Source organism: Sceloporus occidentalis, unplaced genomic scaffold (assembly GCF_023333645.1).
Source record: "Sceloporus occidentalis isolate IW3139 unplaced genomic scaffold, rSceOcc1.0.p SCAF_16, whole genome shotgun sequence".
NCBI classification, from domain to species: domain Eukaryota; kingdom Metazoa; phylum Chordata; class Lepidosauria; order Squamata; family Phrynosomatidae; genus Sceloporus; species Sceloporus occidentalis.
This window is the reverse complement of record NW_028316996.1, coordinates 11500964-11524534: the sequence shown is the minus strand read 5'-3', so window position 1 is coordinate 11524534 and position 23571 is coordinate 11500964. Positions and strand designations below refer to the sequence as shown.

The 23571-nt window shown below is 38.9% G+C and overlaps 1 protein-coding gene and 1 pseudogene across 1 annotated transcript in view; one reads left to right on the top strand and one right to left on the bottom strand.

Annotated features, from left to right (window-relative positions):
• Positions 1-3010, bottom strand: part of LOC149303036 (uncharacterized protein KIAA0825-like) — a 77980-nt gene extending 74970 nt beyond the window's left edge. Inside the window, exons 1-2 of the mRNA XM_089481754.1 lie at positions 2959-3010; positions 2044-2124 (exon numbers count right to left, since the gene is read on the bottom strand). Coding sequence (XP_089337880.1) covers positions 2044-2124; positions 2959-3010 — 133 coding nt within the window. The remainder of the gene's footprint in view (positions 1-2043; positions 2125-2958) is intronic.
• A 4098-nt stretch (positions 3011-7108) lies between these two features.
• Positions 7109-23571, top strand: part of LOC149303035 (SMC5-SMC6 complex localization factor protein 1-like) — a 42970-nt pseudogene continuing 26507 nt past the window's right edge.

Genomic DNA, 23571 nt, shown 5'->3' with positions numbered 1-23571 from the left:
TATATATATATTTTATTTATTTTTTTGCCTTTTTTTAATGTATTTTTTTTTAAACATTTTTTTCAACTTGAAGGTTCCCCTGATAGTGACATCAATTTTTTTTCTAATTATTAATTTTATTTTATTTTTTAATTTATTTTTACTAATCACACTGTGATTAGAAAGCTGGGCTCCATTGACTTGCATGGTTGAATGCAGTACCTCTATTCAACCTGCAAGTGGAGCCAGAGTTCTCTAGAGGGTCTGGAGACCGTCTAGCAAACTTTTTCATCTTTATTATTTTTTTCCCGGGCCGCCGCCATCTTGCGGATGGTGAAGATTACTTGCGGCTGTGACCGCTCTCCGGTGATTTTTGGCCTTTGTAGCACAGTTCTTCTTGGAAATGTTATGTAGATGCGCAATAATAAACATGCATAATAAGACAAAATATTAATTAGTAATCTTGCAGGTCTGCCAAAGTAGTCCAAATAAGGTTCAGGAAAGTTTGTATAGCTTGCAGAGCCTTTCTCAAGATGGTTGCTTGGAATAATGTCACTGATATATGGGATATATGGAAGATATATATATATTTTTTCCCCAGTATATAGTAGACTGTAGTGGCGCTTGCTCCGTATATGACCTATCAGATCAGCTTTAAACTCTACCCTCCTCCAGGAAGCCTTTTATTTTGATAATTTTAAGAGTCTTTTCCTGAAGCCCATCTGCTTTATCGTCTCTCGTGGGTTTGTTCTCTTTCTCGGTGGTCCGCAGAACTGTACTTGTCGTTCCAAATTTCAATAGTGATTTATCTGGTGACAATAAGCTTGCATCTATAACCATTTTAGTACACGATAAAACTAGTTTTGCCTCTGCAGCTATTGCTTATCTACGAGGCTGGAAATTCTTTATTGGTGATACAGATCTTTCATCGTTGTAACATAATTTTGTTGTCTGTAAAGCTGGAAAAAATTAAACTACTATATCATGTACAATTTTTACTACTACAGGGACTAAGCCAGTTTGTGTATGTAACTATGAAATTCACATTGTACACTTTATCATTAGTTTGTGTTTTATGAGTTTGTTTTTTGAAAACTTGATACTCAGGTTTACGGTTTGCTGTTTGGGGAGGTGAGCCATGATTTATTAACCATATGTTACATAATTACTTATACTGAACTACTGTCATTTGTAGCCACAAATATGATCCTTGATAGATATTGATAGACATTAATATGTGAAATCTAAACCTTTATTTAGTTTTGTTGGGATCTGATACTATATTGAACCAAACAAAAAAAAATACGTGCATTCATGTGATGACTAGAGTAAGTGCATGGGTGTGTGTTTATACTGTTATGTCACAGTCCATGTGTATGTGTGTAAATGTAAAGTGCCAGAATCAATATGTCTACTGTATTGTAGCGCCAGATTCCGTGCGTATGTGTGCATTGTGTTAGAGTGTGTGTTTTTATATATGTTTAGTGTTAGCTAGTATGTTGTTAGATAGTGTGTGCAAGAGTGTAGCGTTAGCGGGTATGGCATTAGCATGTGTATGATGATAGCATGTGTGTGCATGTATTTAGAATGTTAGTGTGTGTGTGTTACTGTAAGATGTTTGCGACCATATGACTGTATGGTGTTAATGTGTATAAGAATAATGGTTAAACATACATTATGATGTGAAATACCCCTTGTCATGAAGGGGTTAACTGCAGTACCATGCAAAGTGATGCAGCACCGGAGAAAGGTGTGTTTTATGTTGTGTTGCCCCAATAAACATCCTTTAACTGAAGACCAGGTGGTCATATATGAAAATAAAAACATGACTGGGGAAGAAAAAAAAGCTGACTCCTAAATCCAAACTAAATCTGTTTACACCTGTTAGCAGCCCCAGGAAAGAAGAATGTATATTAAAGAATTTTATGCATTCTTTAACTCCTTCGTGACCAGTGATGTAACAGGTACTTCACTAAAAGATGTCCCTGCAGGACCCATGATGTACTGAATACGTCATCGGTAAAAACCACTTCTGTTCTCCCAATCGCAGGGTCATTCAATCACTTGCACGGATACAGTCAGATGACAAAGGCAATGCTTGTGAGCGCTTTGTCTCTGTTCTCTCCTTCTCACTGTGATGGTGAGCTGGGGAGAGACAGAGAAAAGCAAGAAACAGTGTATTCCTGGGGCTCGTGACAAAAATGATAATTTGCTTGACACTAATTTTTTGTTTAGTTTGTATTGCGTAGTTAGAAATGTTTACAGTTAGGGATTCAAACATTACAAAAGTGTTTTTATCGGGAATAAAAGGTGTTTTCCAAATCACACGTTTACCATATTTATGGTAAGGTTCCCCATCTTTACTAGCTGTGTATAATTTAAACACCTGTAAAAGTGTGGATGAGTGTGTGTTTTTTGTTTTTGTTTTGTGAAAAAATCTAATTTTTAAATTGTATTCATAAAAAATGAGTAGCACTTGAGTTAAGTATGTAAGTATATCACATGCAAGGAGAGGTTTTGGCTAAAGGGGCAAATGCAGAATGCCCTGATGCGTTTCAAAGGGGGACATCATGGAGACTTTAATGTACTTATCAGCTATCCTATGCATTAAAGTGCAGATGATTGCTGAAGTGTCCCTTTGAAGTGATGTTATTTCTTACACACACACCCCGGCCTCCATGTTCTCAGCACTGTGCTCCATGCAGTACTGATCCTAGCATCTAGAATGTCTAGAGGGGGTTCTCGTGGATTTATATCTGAACCTAGCTTCAAGCGAGGATAAATAAAAATCACAGAAAACATGTGAATATATATATATATATATATATATATATATATATAAATAATATAGTGTGTGTACATATATAATATAATGGTTTAGTATGAATATAAGATACTAGTTGTAGATAAAATGTCATGTATTTCGGTAAAATGCATATAAATCAAAGTTCATGTTGGCACAAGACCAAATAAAATTACGAGTAATTTTATGCTGGTAGCCATGCTCTATTACATTCATGCGGAGCGACATGTTCATATGCAAGAGGAAATTTAAAGCTCCTTGGATGGGTTTGGCCCGTATTCTAAGATTCGCAGGTAGGAGCTGCTGACTCGTCGTGACCGGGCAGCAGGACACAGGGCGGTGAGAAGAGGCATCACGCTACTTCCCGAACTTTTTGCCTGTAAGAGCCGATGGGAAGTTTTATCTGTTAATACTTCCTTTTTAAAGACATAATGTATACTTTTTTAAAAGCATTACTTTTTGACTTTTTTTTGCTAAAATAAATTTGTAACCCAGAAATTAGCAGCTTAAAATGTTCCTGCGTCGAATCCCGCGGAAACGGCAGAAAAGCCGTCTCAGAAATAAAACAATGATTAATTTATGGCATGACACGGTGTGGGAAATGTAACCGGATTATATACATGAATAATCAGAGTGAGCACACACATTGCGAGGAATATTTGCATTTTTATTGAAGCAGCCTCGTCACACGGCTGTACATCTTTCTGGCTCCATGATAGACGATAGCCCTGCAGCAAAGAGTGCCAGACAGACGTGGGCACCACGGCACATAATCTGAGTGAGAGATCCCATGTGAGACTGGTCTGCCTCCGCAAATTACCCAGAGAATTAAATCTTTATCAAGAATCCCATTTAAATCCCATTTTCCCCCAAATGACGTTTGCCCCCCCCCTCCCCCATATCGATGCATATTCACCAAATCATCAGTGCTCGTTCACATGTATTTCTGGATGTCCCCATATTTTACTCATTCTCACTGCATCGTGTAATCTCATCAGAGATGGACCGCCGGATAAAGTCTGGGAGTTTGGTTCTGGCTGGTTTGAACATGTTATATAAGTGTGATTTCAATTTCTTTAATATCTGATTATTGTTGGTTAATGAAACCGAATATAATTTATAAACATGTTTGTACTTCCTGGCCACTCGTTATCCTGTCTTATTAATCATGTTATATAATGAACCTGCAAGATAATGATGTGCATGGAGTTTCTCTCATCTGGTGTAATGGCTAGTATATTCCATCTCAGGGCTGGACCTTTTAGCGTAGCTGTTTAGGAGCCAGAAAGAGAGCTACACCCATTGGGGTAGATAAAGAGGCATCAAGATTCTGTTTGCACCATTACATAAAATGTCCTAAGGACCAAACCATAAATTCTCATTGTTAGTTTTATTAAATAAATTAATTCTAAGGAGCGGAAATATTTAGTAGAATTTCGCAATACTTTCCCGATCTCACGAGCCACAGCTGCTGCATTTTGACTTTTGGCAGCAGACTTTTGAACTAAGTTATATCCATCTTTCTATCCATCCGTTATTTAATCTTACGTTTATACGCATTGTACAGATAATTGCTCTGATTAAAAGAGTAGGAATCCATCGCTGTTGCTTTCCTTTACCCCGGGGATTCTGATTCTTATTTCCCTTTGTATCTGGGAAATATGCTGTGATGATATGAAAGGAGAGCGGAAACCTGTATAAAATAAAATCTGAGGGCCCCCCAGTCTGTTTCTATAAAACCGTGCATGATTCATGGCCATGTATTTGCTGGTTAACGCATCATAACGTTTAATAATATAATATCACACCGTAGTCATCGTGAGTCTAGAAGGAAATAATAGAGAGTGTCACTGTCGGCTTTGCTTTCTCACGTTCACTTTTCTTCACTTCATCTGATTTTTAATAATCCCCGTCAAACCACAAACAGGAGAAGACAGAATCTCAACATTCATTTATCCGCTACAAAAGAAAGCTGTCCAGCTGGACAAATATTATTCTGTCGCTTGACGATCTCTACTGTTAAGTACGCCTTTTAATTTTAACTTGAGCTGCCGAGCGCTTGAGATGAGCTTCTTGTTCGGCGTCAATTGACTTTCTGGATTAGAAGCACAAAAAACATAATTGTAGTAGAAGAACCCAACATTTTCCTTAAAAAAAAATAAAATAAGATGGATAAGGTCGGCTGCAGAAGTATTCGTACTGAATCTGAAAGTGATCCAGGTGGCCGTTCACAAAGATTATGATGTGTAGGGGAGCCGGTACTTTTCCTAAATCCAGCAAAATGTGTACAGTTTCTTTTTTAACATTATTTCACATTAAAGCTTTATTACTCTTATACAAGATCTTATATCTTAAATAATGTACACATCTTATAGTAATTTATATTAAAAAGGCCAATATAATTTTAGCAGAATGAAATGAGTGAAATGTATAGAGATGAGATAGCAGGAATGATAAAGGTAAATGTACATGGGCATGTTATTTTGTAAAGTATGCTAATGAAAGTGTACACGTTTGTGTTCAGATATATGTGAGATCGGGCTAAGTCACTTCCTTTTGGGCGTTCTCATCGCCAATGCTGGCTCTATTCTTTTATTTATTTATTTTTTTTTTCTTTTTATAAATTTTTAACGATAATCAACATCACAAAAGCATATCAACATGACATCTCAAAGAAAATACATACAGAAATAAACACATAATTTAAATACATAAAGTAGACACAAAAAAAATAAAATATATATTGGGAGTCGCCATACAAGAAATGTTACAAAATGGCCAAGGGCTATGTATTACTCTCATTCAGAAAATACAAGAAAATTAGTCCTCATGTGGCTGCATTTGTTTGGTATATCATTGGAGAACAAAAGGTGCCATTTTTTCAAAGCCTGGCAAGCTATTATTTCATGCTTGCCTTCCAAAAGACCTTTTTCCATTTGTAGTTGGAAACTTATTGGGTTTTCAATTTCCCCCAATGTGGAACCTCTTCACTTTTCCAATTACGAGCCAAAAGAATTTTAGCTGCCATCGGTGTATGGAGGGCTAGATATTTTTGAATGTTGTTTTCATTATTCCATGTTAGATGGAAAAGAAAACTCTCAATTGAGTGTTGAATTCCAGTAATCTCTAGCATCTCTAAGACTGAGACGACCATAAGCCGGAACTTGTCAAGTTTTTTACAACTCCACCATATGTGGACATAAGATCCCTTCTCCATGTTGCAACATAAGTTGGAGACCCGCGGGAACATCTTTTTGAACCTTTCCGGAACCAAATGCCATCTGTTCATTATTTTAAATTGCAATTCATGCTGGCTCTATTCTAAATGGTGGTTAATGTAATAGGGAACCCCCTAGCGCCTTGTGATTTAAAAGGGGAAGCACACTCTTAACCGACCTGCCTCTGCTGATTGTTGATTTGCTATTTCAATAGATATATTATTTTCCTTTCTACTGCTTGTATGACACACTTCTGTAAGGGCTGTAAAAGTGTACCATTTGTTGGATGACTCCATTGCACTTTTGGCCACAGCATATGATACTTATACATATGATACATATGAATTGTTACTGAGAAGACTTTTCGTGCATCTTCTCTGTGATGTACTGGGATGCACATAACCCGTATGCTGACAATCCTGAAGGCCCAGGACCATGCTTATAAAATAAGCAAGCCTCTAATTAGTGTAAACATGCCTTGACTAAACATTTCATTTATACCAACATGAGAGAGCATGCTATGTTATATTTTAAAACACCTTGACAATGAATGGCTTAAAGTAATGTTTTCTACATTGTAGCCATGAGACATAATCTGTTTTAGTAATGGAAATTGGATAAATTAGATGATATAATATGCATGTATATATGTTCAGGTATCTCACAATCTAATTGAGAGGCCCTTGGTTTAGCAGAATATTTCATGCTTCCTTTGCTATAATATGTTACTGTTTCCCTTGTCTCTGTGCTAACAAACATTAAAGTGCTCTATTCATTGCAGAGCTATTGTCGTCATTGTTTGGTAAAGGCCATTCAAGTTAATGACCCCGATCAAGTCATAATAACCACCTGACGTTAGAACATAAACTAAACCCACTACCGCACAGATGAATCAAATGTAAGAAGCGATCATCCCGCGGGCACAAAAATCCCACCTCAACCGCAACCATCAAACAGTCCCCAAATAAAAAGCAATCAATGAAGATGGAGCCGCAGTCACCCCAATAAGCTGCTGTACAGCTCTGCATAAATCAATGCAGAATAGATCAATAAAAAAAAAGCTTGATTGCGCTCTAGTGGTGGATCATTGTGCCATGATGCGCTTGTAATGCCTTTTATTTATACCTCATTGAAGAATTCTGTGCCCGTTGTGGACTCTTTTCGAATGATCGTTCCACCTAACCCTGTCTTGGTTACTGTAAAACAATTATGCAACTCGTAATATCCTTTATTTAGACCCCCAAATAATGATATAAATAGAATTGTATAAATCTGATGTATATAAATCTCAAAAAAAAAAAAAGACCCAGATAAGAATATATTATTTGTTTTATGCAGAAGAACAATCCTAGGTTTTCCATGAATTACTAGCTGGGGATATTTTACATGCAGTTAACGTGTCTTTGTTCGCAAATAATGCTGCTTTATTAACTATTTTCCTCTCTAAATGCTTAGCTGAACTGCTCGAGACAGATGAAAGCAGCCCTACGAGTTAAGAATTTCCTATTTTTTTAGGAGCATAATGTATTTTGATTGACATGTGCAAGCCTTAAATAAAGCACTAATTATTCAAGTACTGTCAAGTTCATCAGAAAAATCAATTACTTTTAGAATGATTTATGTGAAACTGTGAACTGCGCTAGAAAGTTCACTTTGAAGACGACATTGCAGATAGAATTGGAAAAAAAATGTGAATAAAGCTTTTAACATGAACCTCTTAGAAGATAATATCTCATGCTTCTTCCTGGAGTGCTCCGTGGTGAGATCCGCATGTCCTGTACAAATCTAATGATGGATTTCATTATTATTGATTTTTAGCATAGTGTTTGAGTCCTATTTAGTGATGTTGCTCATAAAAATAGTATCCGTTGCCTCTGCGTTTTTTTTTTTTGTTGTTTTTTTTTTTTTTTAACCAAAATGCATTTTTCTCAGGGACAAATAAGTTGTTTTTTTCCCGTGATATTACAGTTTTTGTTTCCAATTTTTTTATGCCGTACAATCTTATTTTGCTGTGTTAATAAGGTTATGTCCGTTCATATAAAGCCAAGTGCCGGTCTTGTGCTTTGTCTCTTGGCTAAAAAATTGATTCATTTTATAGCGTTATTACTAGTAGTAGTATTATTGGTAAAAAAAACAAAACCAAATGGTTAATAATGAAATCTGCTGTACAGGTGACTAGTAGACGCGTACCGTGCTTGCAGTTTGTAATTTCTATAGAAATAAGCGATATAAATGGCTGACGATATTTGAAAGGTTTTGGATTGTTTGGGGAAATCCGAGGATTCTGTGCTTGTTTCAGAGAAAGCAGGTGTTCTGCGCGTTCTGTGTGCCGCCTGCCGCTGATCCCTGGGACATCCCGGTACTCTCCAGGTGCACATGGGGGGGGATATACAGATATATTCAAGGGGAATGAAGAACTAGGATTGGCAGACTAAGACAAACCGATACATTAGATAAAGAAGGCCCTGCTCTCAGGCTTGCGCTCTCTCTCTGCGAACTCTGTGAGACATGTAGCCCATTGAAACGGATATGGAGGAAAGATGTTGGGAAGATGTTTGGATTGTACCCTTGCTTTTCAGAGTCCTGTGAAGATGCTGCACAAGTCGCTGTATTGTTAGCGTGCCCGGTTCCTCCTAAGCTGCCATATACAAGAAGCTGCATTTACTTCTTGTTAGTGAGAAAGATAAAGGTTGCAGCTCTGCATGGGACTGTCTCTGATCTCATAAACTTACATGCATTATGCTTATCCATGCTGGGAGCAGTCAGCCCAGTAAACGCTGGGAAACTGGGAAAAAATAACACCTTTGTGTGTCAAAACAATTATACAGATCTTACTGCCATGTTAGCTGAAGTTTTGGTGTAACTGCACCCTACAATGCTACAAAATATAGCAATTTCTATGAGTTCCAATCTCTTTTTTTTATTATATTTCCAGGAGTATCCAGAACCTCTACCTCTTCTTCTATGTACTTGTTCATCAACCCTCAGGTATGATGTGATATGTGAATCTGGAAGCACTGGTTATCGGTGAGGTTTGGATTGTGCCTGTATTCTCTGTAAATGGTTACTGTGGCATGTTTCAGCTTCAGAAAGTAAGTAACAATATCACCGTATTTTGTAACTTTGTTTATAGATTCCACTATCCAGATGGAAGTGGCCTTGGCTAAGAAACATGTAGTTCAATTGACTGGTTTCAGGGGCGATGAGAAGGAAGCATTGATTGAACAGATCTTCAGACTTGATTGTTTCTTTATTGACTCCGAGGTGAGTTCTCATAAACTGTTCAAACATGGAGAAATAATACAGCTTAAATATGTATATATCTATAGTCTGCTAAGCAAATGAGAAACCTTGGTTTTGCCAACGTCTGATCCAATTCTCCAGCACTAGTCTCGTGATAGTCGATCATATGGTTATCACAAATTCATAGTTCTCCCACTTTAAAAACACGTTTCTAAAGCAGCAAACCATTGGATTTAGCAAGGTGTAAATTTCCTGTTCACCTTAGTCCTAACCTGGGTTTGGTCCCTCTAGCTATATGGTGGGCTATGTACCGTTTGCGTTATAATCATGATTTCTCTGCACTCCACTGTTGCTTGATAAAATGTTATAGTACGGCTGATCTAACGGTGTTTCTTTATGGAATATTAACACATATTAGGATTACTTTCAGTGATGCTCACATTTTTTGTAGCCCTCAATGAGGTACACAAACGTTGCCTCACTGATGCTCTCTCATGAATTAGTGTGCTTTCAATATTTCCTCCCTGACAGCCAAGCTCAGGGTCCATACAGCATAATGGCAGTCTAGCCAGCAACCTACAAGTTTAAGGTATGTTAAACTGTCACCTGACCATCACAGGAGCTTGTTGGACATCCAATTTCAAAACCATGGGGATTAATATGGAGTCGCCTCCCCTCCCTTTTGCAGCTCTAACAGCTTCCACTGTTTTGGGACAGTTTCCATAAGATTTTGGAGTGTACCTGTGGGAATTTTGTACCGTAAAAAATCAGTCCTGAAACACAAAGTTGGAAGCACGCAATCGTCTAAAATGCATTTGTATGCTGTAACAATAACATTACCCTTTACTGGAACTAAGGGCCAGACGGCCCAGACCATTACCCCTCCTTCACCAAATTTTACAGTAGCTGCTATGCATTCCATCAGTTTGCATTCTCCTGGCATCCGCCAAACCTAGGTTCTTCCATCACTTCCAGATAGTGAAGCGCGATTCATCGCTCCAGAGAATGGCGGTGTGCTTTAGACCAATCCAGCTGATGCTTGGCGTTGCACATAGTGATGCTCGGTTTGTGTCCAGCTGCTCGGCCATGGAAACCCATTTCATGAAGCTCCTGTGCTGATGTTGCTGTTAGAGGGAGTTGGTATCTCTGTAGTGAGAGATGCTACAGAGGACAGACAATTTTACGACAGTTTACCTGTGGAGATGGCTGCTTGTGTATGATTTTATACACCTGTAAGGCAATGGGTGTAGCTGAAACGCCTAAACTCAATAATTAGGAGGGATGTCCACATAATTTTGGTGATATAGTGTATCAGGCCATCAAGGTAAGTACAGTGAAGGCACGTGGTTCTCCAGATTATTAGCCACTCGGCAAAACGAGGGGACACTGTTCATTAGGGCTGCAACTAACGATTATTTTAATAATCGATTAGTTGGCCGATTATTTTTTCGATTAATCGAATAAAAAAAAGTGCAAATGTATTTTTATTTAAAATAATGTAATAAAAAACGTACAATTTACACTTTCATCTCTTTATCGCAATGGCCTCTATTCACCTTCTTTTTTTACTGACATAATAATAAGAGCTACAAGAACCCAAACACAGTGTTTCTCAAACTAGGTTTTAATACAAAGTTATTAGTAAATATTAATTCATATGTTAACTATTTTTCATATTTAATAAAAACTATGAGAAAAAAGCCTTGTTTATATTTTCTTTTATTTACCAAACTGCCCCCAGTTATGCACATCTGCCTTATACCTCCTATATGCCAGAGATTCCACTGTGCCCCCTGATATGCCTTATACTCCTTATATGCCAGTGATATGCAACTGAGCCCCCTGATATACCTTTTACCCCCAGATATGTCTTATGCCCCCCTGATATGCCTAATATCAATATGCCTTATACCCCCTATATGCCACTGTGCCCCGATATGCCTTATAACTTCCAATATGCCACTCGCCCCCATTTATGCCTTATACCTCCCTATATGCCACTGTGTACCCTGATATGCCACTCCGCCTCCCATAAATGCCCTGCACCACCTTGAAATTCATTATACTCCCTGCTTCACCACTCTGCCTCCCCCAGATATGCCACTCTGAAATTCATTATACCCCCCATACACCACTCTACCTCCCTCTATACACCACTCTAACTCCCCCAGATATGCCATTCTGCCTCCCTGAAATTCATTACACCCCATACACCACTCTGCTACCCTGAACTTCATTATACCCCCCCATACACCACTCTGCCTCCTCCCCCCTCCCATACACCACTCTGCCTCCTCCCCCCTCCCATACACCGCTCTGCCTCCTCCCCCCTCCCATACACCACTCTGCCTCCCTCCCCCTCCCATACACCACTCTGCCTCTCTCCCCCTCCCATACACCACTCTGCCTCTCTCCCCCTCCCATACACCACTCTGCCTCTGTCCCCCTCCCATACACCACTCTGCCTCCTCCCCCTTCCCATACACCACTATGCCTCTCTTCCCCCCTCCCATACACGACTCTGCCTCTCTCCCCCCTCCCATACACCACTCTGCCTCTCTCCCCCCTCCCATACACCACTCTGCCTCTCTCCCCCCTCCCATTCACCACTTTGCCTCCTCCCCCCTCCCATACACCACTCTGGCTCTTCCCCCTCCCATACACCACTCTGGCTCCTCCCCCTCCCATACACCACTCTGGCTCCTCCCCCTCCCATACACCACTTTGCCTCATCCCCCCCTCCCATACACCACTCTGCCTCTCTCCCGACTCCCTGATGTCTTGCGAACCTCCGTTGCTGACAGGCACTTTCACTGCAGCTTCATAGAAGCCTCAGCGTAAGTGAAGGGCAGTAACGGAGGCTGTCTGTGCGCATCGCACAGACAGCCACCGGCTGACAGAGAGGATGATCCTCTGCAGGAGACCTCGATTCTCTGTCAGCCGGTGGGGGTCTGCACCATGTGCACAGACAGCCTCCGTTACTCACCTTCACTTCCGCTGGGGCTTCTACATCATGTGATGCTGCCACTGCATCATAGGAGCGGAAGTGGAGGGGAGAGGCGGAAGTTGTCTGTGCGCATCGCACGGACACCCACTGGCTGACAGTGAGGGGAATCCAGGTCCCCTGCAGCGTTGCGGGGGATCTGGGATCTAGTGTTATAATCCGATCTCTGTTTGAGGTCGGATTATATAAGGAGAGGAGTTTTCAGAGCATTTGCTCTGAAAAAAACCTCTTTTTTGTAATCGATAAAAATCGATTCGACTAATCGATAATGAAAATTGTTGTCAACGATTTTCATTATCGATTATCGATTAGTTGTTTCAGCCCTACTGTTCATATAGAAAGGAACAATCGAAGAAAAAAAAAAAGGTGCTGTTCTACCCATCTATTGGATTTAATACTTTTGTTTTTTAACTAAATGCACAAACTTCATTTCTGCTACTGTTAAGAAATAATTCTCTAATCAAGTAAAATTCTGCCTCCCTTTTGTCAGAAGCCCCTGTCGTGTGACAGAAACACAGGCACTGATAGATTGTTGCCATATTAATTGAGAAATCGTTACTTGCCGTTAATACAGTCTCAATTGTGTTTTTGTGATTAACCCTTCAGAAGAAGGAAAAAATGAAGGATGTGATAGTTCTATTTGCTGTACAATAAATGTTTTATCTAAGTGGGACAGCACCTTTAACAGATTATTAGTTAATACAGTTATTATACAGACTCAATTTGTTTTCTGTCAGAACCCAAATCATGTGCAAAATAAAAGTCAGATAGGTACAGTTAATAGCTAAATAAATAGTATCCGAGATATTTTTATCATGTACCTTTTTGTTTTTCAGGTTTTTGAAAACTGCACACACCTTATTGCAAGTAAACCGTGCAAGAGTGAGAAGTGGCTTGCAGCCTGTGCAACAGGTCAGTGAAAAGTATGGTTTCTATTTGTTTTAGATTCTTTATGTTCCTCTGTGCTGTACACTGGGCACCACACCTAGAGTTTATCGCAAAAACAGCAGTATTGGACTGCGTAGTAGGAGATGCGCACATAAAGATGCAATGCCATCAGCCTTCTGTCTCCGGAGCCAAACCTTAATTTTTTTCTATTCATATCTCTTTTACTGAATCTCAGAACATCTATACGCATCGTGGTAGATGGAGCAGCCTTCCGTTTTTGCAGTTATTTCTCCCAAAGTTGTTGTCCTCTCAAGTTAGGAATAATGTCCTCTGTCTGTCTACTTTTGTGCTGGGCAGTTTGGCTGTCTTAGCATTTTATTTCCTTGAATGCAAATATTGATGTGTTTCTGAACAGTTGTTTGATGCTTAAGAGTTATCAATGTTTTTACAGATTAAAGTAAGCAATACATGGATGTGTTAAAAACCCATTTTAAGTGAGCAGCCAACATACTTTTCTAGTTTTCAGAACTTGTGATTTCCTTTGATTGTTAATTGGTTGGTTCAAGTAGCCTTGGTGAAGATGGAGTGAGGAAAACTTACGGTCAGGAAACTGATAATATGCTGCTGGTTCTGCATTTAGACATGAATCTCAGTGGCCACGTGGGGAACACTTTCAAAACTTTTTCCCAGTGGCTCCTTAAAAATACATCTCTACAATGTATTTATTGTTTCTGGATGTGTGTGTGTGTGTGTGTGTGTGTATATATATATATAATATATATTGTGTGAAAGAGATTAAAGAGTAAAAATTAGGTAAATACAACCTTACAGTCATTGAGTCAGGTGTGAACTAGAGTCAAATGTGAGGCCATCAGTCCGCCAGCTAAAGCCTAGCCGAAATTAGGTCATGCAACAGGACAATGAACCCAAGCACATCAGCAAATCCACAACAGAATGGCTGAAAAAGAAAACAATCAAGGTGTTGTAATGGCCCAGTCAAAGTCCAGACCTCAACCCGATTGAAATGCTGTGGCAGGACCTTAAGAGAGCTGCGCGTAAACAAATGCCCACAGACCTGAATGAACTGAAGCAGTGTTGTAAAGAAGAGTGGGCCAAAATTCCTCCACAACGATGTGAGAGACTGATAGTCATACAGAAAACAACCACTTCAGGTTATCGCTGCTAAAGGTGAATCATCAGGTGTACTTAGTTTTTCACACGTGGCTTCTCCATATTGGCTTTATTTTTGTCAAATCATGACACGCTATAATATTTCATGTGTTGTTCATTGGAGGCTGTATTTACCTAATTTTTAGACCTGGTAAGAAACAGATTGTTTTTGTTCTGGCCTGATATGTAAAACAATAGAATTCAAAGAGGGTACAATTTCTTTTCACACAATATATATGTATATATAATTATATAATATTTCATGCTTGGCAGTATTTCCTCTGGCCAGTGTGATCAGGCTTGTGATATGTTGCATAAACCAGCAAACATAAAGATCTCATATTAGAGGTTTCCAAAATCAAGATCAGGGATGTAATATATAGAATTTTATTGGTAGACTGCAATTCAAGGAGTACGTACTTTCTTATGCCCAGATCATCTCAAAAATGTGAAGACTCCACGGGAGCTTGTTCCTCCATCAGTGGTTATCCCCAACTTGTTGAACGCTTTTCCAGCAGCGTAAATGTTTACAAATGCACTTGCTTCCAAACCTACACAAACAGAACACTGTGTAAAAAATAATAATAAAATAAGAATGTTTTCCACCGCAGCTTGTGTACTCCAGGCACGGGGGTGGGCAATAATCTGCTGCACCAGTATAAGTAAATCCTCTATATTTTATTTTTTCAAAAGGGGGATAAACAATGCTATCCATGAGGGTAATATAAATGCCAGTGTCGTCAAGGACAAATACTATTTCTTTACATATATTTCATGCAGTAACTTAGGGCAGTATAATTACAGATCATAGCGGAACCTAACCTCCTCTCATTCCTTTGGCTACATTTATCCCTTAGACAGGGTTCCAATAAAACCCTCACTTTCCCGCATGTATATTAGTCCTGATTTAGCTCAGAACCAAAAGATGATACTAACAAGTATTATAATAACTACAGGAAGGTACACAATATATAACATGATCATAAATAAAAGACTCAATACCGCATGAAGGTTTTCCAAGCCTGCGTGCTGCCTAAACCTGGCTCCTACTGTCATCATTCCCTTGCACAATCTGCTGATATGCATTAGAAGATGTAATATCTCTCCATGGAAACCATACCGCTGCATGTAGTTGGTGTCTATCTTTAAGCATTAGCATCTGTTCTTTACCTACTGTATTTCCTCAATTACAATTGGCAATGTTCAATAACTACAGAGTTTTACCAGTGGGCAGCGCCACACAATATGTGCGAGTGTTCCCCGGTGTTTTTAACATTTCCAACATCTGCCTGCACTGTGTTTATCTGAAGAATTTAAAGAGTCTTCTTGATGCCGGGTGGGAATAAAAAGCTTGTGCCAGTGTTCACTGATAAGGAATATATTGAGGTCTCTCGAATAAATAGTCATCTTAGGTGACGGGTTTAGGTAAACTTTATTGTTGTGCATGAAAACAAAGGCAAATAATTAGGCTTTTGTGAGCAGTCTTATATAAGTCTTTATTAAAATGTTCTTCCATTGTTCTAATATATATATATATATATATATATATATATATATATATATATATATATATATATATATATATATATATATATATATATTTATTTGTAAAGTTACAGTACACATTAACAATTTTCAACTAATACAGCGCCCTCCACAAATATGGGCACCCTGTCACGCACAGCGTACAAATAGAACCTGTAATCAGGTAGAACAGTACGGGCAAAGTCCAATAGACAGATAGCAGGTGTCCAGTGCAGAATGGTCGAGGAGCAAGCCGAGGTCATGAAGCCGGAAGTCAGGATCATTGCCAGAGAAATAGGAACAGGAACAAGCTGAGTCGGTAACAGGAAATCAAACAGGAACGCTTACTGAGGAATAGACACTATCAAGATAGGCACGATCATCAGAAGGCAAAGCTGGAAGGTTTCTGAGTCCCTTAAGTAGGCAGAGGAGGCACCAATTAGCGTTTTCCCGCCAAATATTAAAATTGCCGTTACGTCACTTCCGGTCCGCGGCCATCTTGTGATTGGCGAGATCGCAAATTCCTAAAAGGAGCGGTAGTACCGGCTGGCGCCACTAGGTGCCATGCAGTGGATCGCGTGCACGCGGCAGGACCGGACCTGATTCCCGTAGGCGGCGGCTGCCGTGTAGAGGTGGTCTTCCTCGTCCTCGCGGCGGAAGCTGTCTCGCGGAGGCGGGAGGTCTCCCTCTTCTCCGCGGTGGCTGCAGCTGCTGTGCCGAGGCGGGGGGTCTCCCCCTTCTCCGCGGCGGCTGAGGCTGCTGTACCGAGGCGGGGGGTCTCCCCCTTCTCTGCGCCGGCTGAGGCTGCTGTTCCGAGGCGGGGGGTCTCCCCCTTCTCCGCGGCGGCTGCAGATCCGAGGACCCGGAGGAACCAGCAGCCAGGTACGTAACACACCCTTGGTAAATATGAAGGCTGTGACAAATCTTTTGATCTTTTCTTCAAACAATACACAAAACTACTCTGCTCTCATGAATATCAAACAATTGCACACGCGACACAGGTTTATCCAAATCAAATATAAATTGTTAAATATATGTGTGGCGCAATTATTGGCACTCTTTTAGTCAATACTTTGTGCTGCCTCCCTTTGCCAAGATAACAGGTCTGAGTCTACTCCTATAATGCCTGATAAGGCTGGAGAATACATGGCAAGGGATCTGAGACCATTCCTCCATACAAAATGTCTCCAGATGCTTCAAGTTACGAGGTTGACGCTGGTGGGCTCCTTTTCAGTTCTCCCCAGAAGTTTTCTGTGGGGTTCAAGTCAGGGGATTCGGATGGCAATGGTAGGACCTTGATTTTACGGTCAGTAAACCATTTTTGTGTTGATTTTGAACCATCCTCTTTAAAGTTTGATGAGACAATACAGACACAAGTCCTCATCCAGGTTGATTCATAACATTTTCACTTGACTGGAACTTCTTAATTATTGCCCTGATAGTATAAATGGGCATTTTTCGATGCCCATTTCACTATTTTCTGATATTTTCATTTTGTGAAGCTGAATAACCTTTTGCCACACATTACAGCTATATTCCTTGGTCCTACACATTGTGATGATGGCCTCTGTGTTACCTAATATTTAGTCACCCAGGTATACTACAAAATGTTAAATATCAATGGGAATATACTTCAAATATATTCTCATATGAATTCATAGGGGTGCCAATAATTGTGCCAAATATGTATATACGTATTTTTCAAAATTTTAATTGCTAACTTACATTTCAAAACCATATAAGGTTACAAGTGTAATCAATGAATGTCATTATGATAAAAGACAACAGCTCCCTTTTTAACAACGAATTCTCATCACCTCGCTCTGAACCCTCTTGTGTATGACATTTGCATGGTATTTCGATGGTTAGAGTATGTTCTCATTATAAACCGTTTGGAGACCAATCTCTGTACTGTCTTTCTACAGCCAAGAATGATGGAACAAAACATTAATTGCACTTTCTGCTATGTTGGATATATATATATATATATATATATATATATTTCTAAAAGGACTAGGCCAATTTACCTTGAAAAACCGAGGTCTGTGGCAAAACTAGGATACTGAATTAATTTCCTCTCCTGAAGTTATCTTCCTATCCCACTCAAACAAAGTAAAAAAAAAATGCAGTAAAGTAAGAATTCTTTAAAACCAGACATGTTCATATTTTAATTTTAGCATTTAACAAAATGCAAAGAGAGTGAACAGAGCGAACATCCAAAACAAATCACTATTTGGTGTGACCACCCTTTGCCTTCAAAACAGCATCAGTTCTTCTAGGTACACTTGCACAAAGTTAAGCATTTTGTAGGCATATAGTTAGGTGTATGATTAAACAGTTATACTAAGCAGGTGCTAATGATCATCAATTTAATATGTAATGAAATTATTAACTGAAACAGCTGTGTAGGATGAATCCAACTGGGTGATGAACAGCCAAACTTGCTAACAAGAGGAGGATGCTGATGACGGTTTAATGTAACAACAAGACTGAAGTTAGTTCTACTGAATTGGAAGATGTCCAGCAGTGCCATCATCTCAGCATTGGCAGAAAATAATGGGACCCTGGTACATCTATCTATTGCCGGAGAAGTCTAGTCAGAAGTGGTCTTCATGGAAGAATAAGCCAATGTTAAATATTTGGCTGTAACAGAAGGCTATTTTTGTTGAAGGTCTGGAGAGTGTTTGAAGGTAACAGTGAGGCATGGTGGAGGTTTCTCGCAGGTGTGGGGCTGCATTTCAGCAAACGGAGTTTGAGATTTGATATCCAGCATGTAATACCAAAAGGGAGGCATCGGGTTGGCCCCAAATGTATTCTGCAGCATGACAGTGACCCAAGCATACATCCAGCCATTAAGAATCATCTGCAGTGTGAAGAAGAACAAGGAGTTCTGGAAGTGATGGTGTGGCCTCCACAGGCTGTTTTGAAGGCACAGGGTGGTCACCAAATATTGATTTAGTGTGACCACTCTTTTCCTCCAAAACATGTATATTTTTGAAAGCAGTCTTACTTTACAGCATTTGTTTCATACCTGCCTACAACTTTTTGCACAGTACTGTATATTAATTGTTTTAATCTTTAAATGTGATTACATGTTTTTTTCTGGTGGATAGGCCTGTAAAGTATAGAATTTTGGGTAAGTATATCCTATTGTACATATATATTTCTCAAAAAAATACATTATACTTCAATTATACAATTTGCCATATTTGCCCTTGTAAGGCAAGAAAAACAAATAGCACTGAGAATATGAACAGTTTTATAACAGATAAAGAATGGAGAAGACATTCAAAACTGAGGGCACTTTTGTGTTTGTGTAAATATGTTCTTGGTGTAATTGCTGCTCTGATCCTCCTTTGGTTTAACATTTAATTGCACCCACATCTTTTTTCTCTTATTTTGGCTCATAGTTCATTTACTTTCCAGGAAAGTGGGTACTGACTAAAGACTACATAATTAACAGTGCAAGAAGTGGCAGATGGCTTGATGAAACGACTTACGAATGGGGATATAAAATCGAAAGAGACTCCCATTATTCACCTCAGATGCAATCTGCACCTAAAAGATGGCGCCAACACCTGACACGCACTGGTGCTCTGGGGGCCTTCAGCAGATGGAAAGTAGCCCTGCTTGTTAAAGAAGGTCATAAAGAAAGGGGGGCTTTTATAAGGTAGGCTGGGAGACCCTTAATGAAATATAGGAGACAAAACAATTGTCTTCCTTGCTTTCATTGTTCTATCTGTGCCGAGCACAAAGTAAAATGAAGTATGTTTGGATGTATCTGCTGTTTTTTTTCTTCTCCTGGGGGAGCGCTTGCCGAATAGAATCTGGGCACCCAAAGGGTTAATGCTTTTAGTTTAATGAATGTAAATTCGGTTTTGACACATTAAGTGTCAGACAGGATTACTGCCTTTGTGCTCTTTGTTTTTATTTATTTATTTTATAAACATGCAGAACCGATGTTTTAAGGGCATTTTCTGAATACTATATCTAGAAATAGAACCTTTCCAAAGGACATCAGAGCAGAAGAAATGTCACACGTAGAAGTTGGTCTCATTAACCCTTTATTAGCAAACTATTAGCAAAACTACAAATAGTGTTTTTGTTTGGATAAGTTTTATTTGAATGCTGCTCTTTTAATACTATAAAATGCTTTGGTGTACAAACTCCCCTGCCTACTGCACTTTTATATCGGTCCCCGTTTATGACAAGACCTCATAGGTATCCAGATTCCTTATGCCCCTCTTTCTTGATGTCCCCCTTTTCTAGGAACTCGCAATGTTTGGTATGGCTGTATCCCATTGTCCTACAGCCCTTAAAGTCATTATAACGTGTATAGAATAAAGAAACAGCAAAAAATGTGTGTGCATAAATATCTAATAAATAATGGAAAAGGGATTTTTAAAGTATTGATCAATGCATTAAATATTTAGCAAATATAAATTAATGTTAATCAATTTATTAAACAATTGCTGAAAACATTAATCCAGTTAATAAACATTAATAATACATTTTTGATAAATCAAGTTAATACTTGATACATTTATAATTGTTAAATGAATTGACAAATACAATAATTGGATAAAAATCTATTGTTTTAATTAAGTTAAGTTGAGAAATGCATTAGTACATAAACACATAAAGGAAGCAACCTCAAGCCATATACGCTAACATACTGACGCGCTAACACAACCACTCAAAACACACATCCAGACACTCACACTAAGCCACCTAGACACACAGACGCTAACACACAGTAACCTATCCAGACACACAGGACACTTACCTTGTTAAGCCTCAGCATGTCTTCGATGCTAGCACACAGTGAAAGCTGCAGCGCTACTCCCGCGGGGTCACACAATGCAACCTTACATGACCCCACACCATGGCAGCCGTGCTTTCTTGTCGTCATGGCAACCTTGCGCCTAGGCTTTGTTGTAGAGTATCTTTAACGTAATTTAATGCCACCCTTATCCCAGAACTCGGAAGACATATTACGGGGTACGCTGTAGAACTTCCGGGCAAAAAAATAAAACAAGCAATAGTAAAGGTTATTGGGAAGTAACACATTTATGAAACATGAAGTCTAACAATTTGTATTGTGTGTGCTTTGCTAGAGTTCTGAAGGCTGGACATGCAACGTTCTGTGACACAGCAGATTCTTCTGACGTTACTCACGTTTTTACTACCGGTTCCTCATTACTGGAAAATCAAGTATTGAATGCACCAAATTACTCGGTGCAGTTCCTTGGAAGATATCTCTTAGAGGTAAGAAAACCTTTTTATTTTATTTTTTTTACAACTTATCTGTCGTTTTGATGCATCAACAAATTCATTTCAGATAGAAGTGAGAAATCAATGTGTGCAGGATTAACAGAAGAGCTTCAAGAGAAATGCCACTTGAAATGACCTGTTTTGCTCGTACTGGAACTCACAGTGGTCCAATTCCGGGCTTTATTCAAAATTCCAAAGTTATACGTGTTGTTTTGTCACCTCGTCCGATGCCTTTGTTAAGGGGAACTGTGTGGTGAATACTTAACTTACAAACTGTATTTTTATATATTTTTCATATATTTTTTAAATGCATTTCATGTGTTATATATAGTCCCACCGTTTTACACTGCGTTCACAAACCTAGTAGTGTCATTCTAGCTCTTCCTTCTCCCAGTGGACGCATTATCTTTTCATTTGATGGTCAACAGATTTCACTCTTTTCTTAACCATTTTAACCCAATTGGTTTGGAATCATGGTAGCAACAAAAACATGGCAATCTGCATTGGAACTGGTCCACAAAATGTCAGTTTCTGAATCCATCATTATATTTCAGTCTTCATTTGAGATTTCGCACTTAGGTTTCACATTCCACGCAGCATTAGATACAGCCTGTCAGTGTATCTCTGCATTTGGCAACATATATATATATATATATATATATATATATATATATATATATATATATATATATATATATATATATATATATACACACACACATATATAATGATAAATGCATCCAAAAAAAGACAATATTGATTTTATCAAATTTTTTTTTCTTTTGCAGGACCCCATCGAAGATGTGTCAGTAATTATGACAGATGAGATGGCTTCTGACATAATGCATTCTGTATGGAAACATCTTTGTTTTGCTCAGGTATAGAGTAAAATAATACAAAATGTGAATTATCCTCATAGTGTTATTCCATGGTTTGTTAGAGGTGTGACCAGCACTTTTTTATGTGACTTAATAATAGCTATTCATGCCCCTGTCACATATTTTATTTTATTTTATTTATACAGTAAAATGTATAAATGTTTTAGCAAGGAAGGACAGTCATGACTGGAGGAAAGAGGGGCAATGATTTGGTTCTGAAACATTTTTTTTTTACTAATATGTAATTTAATGTTCTCTTTTCTAGGCTCGTCACCATAATTGCATTAATTGGCAAAGTTCACCAAAGGAAACAAATACGGTAAACTTTACTTTATGTAGTTGCTAACATATAGACTGTCGCTTTGTAGCAGGTGATCTGAAAATAGGCCATGTCCCCCACCAGCAGCAATAGGGAGATGGGAAGGTCTTTTTTTTTAATTAACAAAAGATAAAATATATTGATTACTTAGATTGCTGAGCAATCTAAAAAAACAATGGTTAAAAGCTGCATATAAAAATTAATAAATATAAAAATGTAGTAACTGTCAAAAGCATTCTGTATGTAAATACACTATAAAGGTGTCACTCAGTATGTGGATACCTTTCTTATTATTGAGTTTAGTTGTTTCAGCCATACCCATTGCTAACTTACATAAAATCGTACAAACAGGCAGCCGTCTCCATAGACAAACACTAAAATAAAGAAGCAGAGGCTCAGCACTCAAATGATAAGGTGAGTTTATTTCACACAAACTCACCTTATCATTTGAGTGCTGACCCTTTGCTTCTTTATTTTGGATTTATTGAGGGACTTGGTGGTACCCTGGCTCGTGCACCATTTTACTGCTGAGTGCTGCATTCCAACCTTTCTTTTTGCATAGACAAACACTGGCGGTAGAATGGGTCGTACTGAAGAGCTCAGTGACTGTAAATATGTCAGTGTCCTAGGATGCCACATTTGCCACAAGTTAGTTTGTAATATTTCCGCCTTGCTAGATCTGCTCCAGGCCGCTGTAAGTTCTATTAAGTGGAAGAGAAGCAACAGCTCAGCCACAAAGCTGTGGACCACTTTTACTCACTGAGTGAGTGCGTGTAGTTTGTAAAAATCGTCTGTCCTCTGTAGCATCACACAATACAGAGTTCCAAACCGCCTCCAGATGCGACATCAGCACAAGAACTGTGCATCGGGAGCTTCATGAAATGGGTTTCCATGGCCGAGGAGCTGGACACAAGCCGAAGATCACTAGGACCTGGGACAGGTGTACGCTTACAACTTTGTGACACCGGTTTGGGGAACACCCATTCGTATAGGTCCGAGGGTCGGGTGTTCATAAAAAAGTTTCTAGATCGTTTTCTAAGTATATTGAATCTTAAGAAAAAAAACCCTGTCTAGAGAACAAAAAGACAGTAAAGCAAGAAAAAAGCCATCTTTGCACAGTTTCTCCAGCAGGAGATCCAAGGTATCTCAATGGAGTATAAAGAAAACCTGAAACAAACTGTGTACAGCATGTTTGGGGAAGAAATGGCATTTGCAAGCTGCATAGACAGAATATATATAAAAAAATGACCATTAGACACAGAAAAGGGCTC